The sequence below is a fragment of the Centruroides vittatus genome, unplaced genomic scaffold (genome assembly GCF_030686945.1).
Source record: "Centruroides vittatus isolate TY-2023 unplaced genomic scaffold, ASM3068694v2 contig_979, whole genome shotgun sequence".
Classification (NCBI taxonomy): domain Eukaryota; kingdom Metazoa; phylum Arthropoda; class Arachnida; order Scorpiones; family Buthidae; genus Centruroides; species Centruroides vittatus.
The window spans coordinates 495,368-501,584 of NW_027122650.1; the positions used below are offsets into that span (position 1 = coordinate 495,368).

At 29.7% G+C, this 6,217-nt stretch overlaps 1 protein-coding gene across 1 annotated transcript; it reads left to right on the top strand.

Annotated features, from left to right (window-relative positions):
- The first annotated feature begins 1,102 nt into the window (after positions 1 to 1,102).
- LOC136985804 (uncharacterized) lies at positions 1,103 to 5,728 on the top strand. Its single transcript, XM_067283163.1, has 5 exons — positions 1,103 to 1,218; positions 2,822 to 3,048; positions 3,114 to 3,267; positions 3,342 to 3,470; positions 4,862 to 5,728. The coding sequence occupies exons 1-5, from the start codon at positions 1,113 to 1,115 to the stop codon at positions 5,011 to 5,013; spliced, it is 768 nt and encodes a 255-aa protein (XP_067139264.1). The 5' UTR covers positions 1,103 to 1,112; the 3' UTR covers positions 5,014 to 5,728.
- The last annotated feature ends 489 nt before the right edge of the window (positions 5,729 to 6,217 follow it).

The window sequence follows — 6,217 nt, forward strand, 5'->3', positions numbered from 1 at the left end:
ATTTTATAAAATAATATTTAGCTTAAAAGTTTCGTGTTGGAAAGTTAAAAAAGTTCGAATATAAAAAATTAATTAATATACAAGCCTAAATAATTCAATATTAAGCTTATTTTAATTAAATTCTCTTCTTCGTATTAGGGAGCAAAAAACAAAAAACAAAAAAAATCATAAAGTCCATTGATTAGTAGAAATAGTAGGCCTACATGTTGCATTTCAACTAAATAATACTTTAGTAGGCATACCTAATTATTATATTTACATATCATAAATATTCCTGCAGAGTGCATAACCTATTATAAAAGTTGAGGGACAACTACATTACATCACGTGACCCATTGTAGCTTGTTCATTGGTAAAGGAGTGAACGTCCTCTTTAGAACAAGTTCGGCCTGTTTCCGACCGTTGTTAAGTGCAGTGGTATCGAGTGAGTGGGTGAGGTTGGTCGATCGTGAAGATAAAAAAACAGTGATTTATTATTTGGGCATCAAATGATTCAAGCTCGAGCGGCTACCTGCCAAAATATATTTTTTTAAAATCGTTATAATATAAAAAAGACTTGAATAGAATAAAAAAATTTTACAAGGGCATCTGTAGAATATGAATATAAAATATTTTACGTATAAACACATTAATATGCTAATTATTTTAGGGTTTTAAAGCTACGTTTTCCGCATACTTTACAACGACAGATGACTTTACAATTTTTAATTAACACAAAGAATTAGTTAAGAAGACATTGCCATGAATGAAATTAACTAAACAATAGCCTGTATACTGTAAAATTAAATGGACAGAGCGTTTTGTCAATGGCACGCTATATATTTTCAACTGATTTTAAATCTACGTCATAAAGTTACAAAATAAGTAATCGTAGCTTATTTGTCTCTGAACAATCAATTAATTCTTATGTTTTCTAAATGAATTAAATTGAAAACTTTAGTTCTAAAGCCTTAAACGTGTTACTTTGTTAACTTTTTAGTTTGTAATATTTGTAAATTTTCTTCCGAGATTTAATTATTTACACAGCAATAAATAAAGGTAATTGTAGGAACAAAGTCCAAATTAGCTTTAGAATAACTCATCATTTAAGATAGAGAGTCATTAGCGTTACTATGCATTTCAAAATATTCTTTTTAATGCTTTTTAAAAATGTGAAACGGTGCCGAATATTACTTTTATTTCTGTCCTTTCAAGTGTGTAATGCCGTGCGCAACATTTGTAAGTGTAACGATTTTTCTGATTAATTTTCCAATTTAAATATAAAATATATGACCTATACAATTATAGGCTATGTAATTAGCTGTTGGAACTATTTTATTAGTCTACTCTTTGCTACAAGTTTCTAATATTAAAGTACTGTACAGGTAATCTAATCGTAGGTCCTATATTATATACAATAGACTTGTCAGAGTTTTTATAAATTCACTTTTTAATTAATACAGATGCATTTTTAACTTTTATTTTACTTCTTTATTATTTTATTGTGGAATTGAAATTAAATCGCTGTCACGTAATGCATTTTTAATTGATGAAACAGGCCAAAGACTGTACACCATCTTACATATCGATACTGGGTTGGCTTTTCGCCAAATTTCTGACAGTCGAATGACTGCTATTTCACTTGGAAAGATGGAATTTACCTACATATAAAGGTATGGGAAGGGTCCAAATAACTCGACACTACGAATTTTTATAAAATAAATCCAGAAATCCGTACGCATATCTTATCAAATCGTATTTTGATCTAAACGTTAACGTTGTATAAGATAATATTTCACGTTAAAATGTGCTGAAATGAATAATAATTAAGGTTTTCGCTACATAAATTTCTTGTCGCAGGGGCAGGCTATTTTTTTATTTGTAACTTTGTTTATATAATCCGATGACATGTATTTGTTGTAACCAATGTAGACGTAGGTCGACACGGTATGTAGGTTATATCGGCGTAAATAGTTTCGCTCAACTGAGCATGCGTATCTGTCGTGCGAGAGTTTACGACCGGACGCTACCGCCCCCTATGGATAATTTAGGACCCCGAAGGCTCTGTTAAATATTTGTCTAATGACATTGGAAAGACATAAAATCGTCGACATTAGCATATATTTCGTAGTCCTACTTAAAAATTCAAAATGTGGTGGGTGATTAGATTAAATACTATAAAAATTTACTTCCCTAAGGAGGAGTTTCGAAAGGAAATTGTTTTTTTTTTTTTTTAGTAGAGGTTAACTTAAAATAGTTGACGTAGTTGTGTGACATTCGTATTGTTTACATTTTATGGAAGGAACGATAGAGATCTTCCTGTGTTGTAATTCTTACAAGCTTAAGTTATATGGCTACGGATAATATATATGATTGCATTTATATCGTATTTGTTCAAGCGGCCGTGAATAATAAAAAGATGGAATTATTTAAATTAAAGTATTGAAGAAAGCAGAAAGTATTTTGTAAAATATTTAATTAAAGTCCCTCTGGCACTGGAATCTTGTAAATATATTTTATAAAAAAAAATTAAAATATTACAAATTGAAGACTAAATACAGATAAAAATTTGTGTGAAGACATCAAATTTTTATTTTTATTTATACTTCAATTTGTAATATTTTAAAATATGCCAATATTTTATTATAATTTTAAAAAAAAATAAAATTAAAGAAATAAAAATATGTAAGGCTTTTCAGTTTATGCATTTACATTTTATTTACTTATTTATTTATTTTGCTAAAAATACGTAATTGATTTTCCTACGGAAATTCGAAGGAATCTGTTTTATATTAACTTACTACAAAATGTATTGGAAGGATGAAGCAAAGTTCATTTCCAGATTATGCGGAGGAAGCGTGTTCCCAGTATAAAAGCTCTGTGAGGTATACTTTAGGAGTTACGGGCATGACCACTTCGGCCATTATTAAGGCAACGAGATCATCCAGTCACTCTGCTCCTTATCACTGCAACATAACATTGTCCACGTACTCTTCAGATACTCACATTATACTCAACATCAAGAAAACTGACTTTTACGATCCCGATTCTTGTAATAATTACATTGAGGTGAGTTGCGAGTTTTTAACCTTAAACAAATATATTAAATAAATAAATATCCGCTTTCATTTTAGTTATACATTCAGGGAAAAGAAACTTGGAAATTATGTAAAGACGACGAAGCTCTGACTTATATGTCGCATCGCAGAGCAGTTACCTTTACCTATCACACAGAAAATAAAGGTGTTTTTGATTCTGGATTCGAAATTGTCTTCACCGCCTACAGCAGTAAGTTCGCCGCCCTTCAAATATTTAAGTCTTGCCGTTTACTCTGATCTGACGAAGATAAATTACTCCCACAGATTTGTGTACCGACGTTTTCAACTTCTTGTGTAAGAATACAAGATGCATTTCTAAGACACTAAAATGCGACGGTATCAATAACTGTGGAGATAACAGCGACGAATTAACAGAAGAACCTTCTAATTGTGGCATGTATACACGTTTTAAAATAGCTTATCACTTTGTATGCGTAAATTTACTCCTTCGTGATAATCTCTCGTTACATTACTTTTGTATGTTATTCTTTATCTGATTTTTATACATTTTGCAGACAAGCAAGCGAAATGCACATCGTAAAAGGAATTAAAATGTATATTCTGAAACGTTAGTAGAGACAAAAGTAATGTTTTTCTCCTCGGAATCCAGGCTATAAGCGCTCTAATATTTTAATCTTACAATAACTTTTCATTATTAACAATTACATTTTTTACGTTTTTATTTTATCATTCTGACACATCGTAATTATACGTGAATTTATTCCAAATTTGCCATTTTTTATATGGCGTAAGGCAGAAACATTGTCAAAATTTATTTTAGATTCGATTAATTTTTGATGATTAAAAAATGGTTATTATCTAAAATCACGCCACTCATTCGAAAAAATATTATAAGTAATAACAAAGATCCAATTTTAGTGAAATGCTTTATAAATGATTCCCTAGATGGCGCTTCAAATGTCTCTTCGGATCAAAAAGTGGACCGTTCCCTTAAAACCCTCATCAAACGCGTCAGTCATTTCCTCCCCCCTCCCTTCGCAGAAGCAATCTTGTCTCTCTGGCGTCTGTTGCTGTGACAATATCGCTGTCGATGACACTCCATCGCTTCAATCACTGACAAATATGTTCTGCCTCTTGTTACAAAGTCCTTCGCTGCATCTGTCTATCGATTCGTTGTTTTCGAAGGAGGAAAAAATTGTTCTCAAATTTTTTGTAGAACATTACAAGCACAGAAACACACACACACACAGAACACATTTTACATCATTATATCAATATGAAACAACGACAGTAATATATTATTTAAAATATATTAGGTTGAATATTTATAGCCTTATTATGATATTATTATTATCATGCTCATAAATAAAAACTGTTGTACAAACCTTATAAATACTGCATGCTTCTTAAATTATTCACTTAAGTTCCTCAAGAGAAAATCAAACACGGAAGAGATTACAGCAAATGAGAAAAGGAAGAAAAGAAAAATAAGATTTGCAAGTATATTTATAAATAACTTTAAAGAAAAATTAAAGTATTGAAGAACTTAAAAATCTTCACAAACACAGGAATACAGTTAACAAATTTTTTTATTTGTATTTAGTCTTCAATTTTTTTAAAATATTGAAGAACTCTCTTGATTTACATCCGCATATGATCTCTCAAAACAATAAGTCATCGAGCAAATATAATTTTTCGTGTCACCCTTTCGAACTTAATGTTCTATGACAATTAACGTATTATACAAATGGACGTTAAAGTCATTTTTCCCCTTCGGCGTAATTTAAGAAGCTATTAACTAAAAGCTAGTGCTTTCTTTTCAGGTCTTTCTGGCGGAGGAATTGCGGGGATTATTTTAGGAGTGATGCTCTTCGTCTTCATTCTTTCGATTGTCATCTGGTGCCTGAAAAAAAGGAAACAGCGTAGGCCAAACACAAGGGCTTACATCTCCAAGATTGATTTAAATAATACTTAATGTCCATAGGATGTATTTATGCACGTAAATATATTTTAGACGAAATATAAGCCCAAAATATTGTAAAAAAAAAAAACTAAAAATAAGATTATATTTTAAATTCGCGTAAAAGAGACGAATTAGACTAGTTTAAATTTCGTCATTCGTTATAAAACGCGCTACGTTAATACATCATTATACGTCATAATTATTCGTTTAAGTAGCGTTTTTCAAATTAATCTCTGACTTGACGTCATAAAGTATTAATGATCGCTAGTATTTAGTAATTGTATAACTTAGATTCTCGTTACGTGAAGGTTTAAAAGGTTACGATATTTTTATGGCCTATGGCTTTTCTGTCACTTGTAACAGTCAATCAGAACTGTCAACCGAAAAATATCCTTAGTCCTTTAGTTTAATGTATCATGATTAAAGAGAGAAATTTCCGATATTATTAAGAAGCAGGCAATCGCATAAGCTATATCGATTAGAAGTGAATTTATTTTTAAGAAAATTCACTTCTAAACACTTTACTTTTATGAATTAGTGTGAAAAAATAAAATAAATTGTAATTATTAAAGTATATACCAGTTTAGTTATTCGGATATTGCCAATATTTTTTAAAATTAATAATATAATTTAATGATTTATCACAAGAAATGATTTTCAATAATACATTCCACAGTATGAATCGCTCATTGGTAAGACGTAGAGATAGTAAATTCTTAAAATGTCTAAAAAAATATCGATGATATTACAAGAATAAAGAATTATAAAATGATTTTGTCAAAATTTGTTCTGAAAGTATTTCGCAAGTCATTTAAGAAGAAGTTTTCATTGCCAAACCGTACTCAAAAATGGGACACGAGGACGATTACATTCTGATTTTAGTGAAGAAGTTACGAATTAATTTCTGCCCAAATATCGTTTCAATTATCTTAAAAAATAATTTCAAATATTTACATGACGATGTCGATTGCTAAAAACGTATGTTTATTTAGAATTGCTCACTGTATTCGTAAGATAGGCCTACATGAGATAAAATTCTTATTAAACTGTATTCGGTATTTTCATTTGAATTTTTAAAATTCTTCTTAATTTTTATTTTATTCTTTAAAAAATTGATTTTATACCATTTAAAAAATTTTAATGCGAATAAGAAAGAGATTAATTGTATTAGGATTCATCCCATTTAAAAATACGAAATATCCTATATGAAATAAGA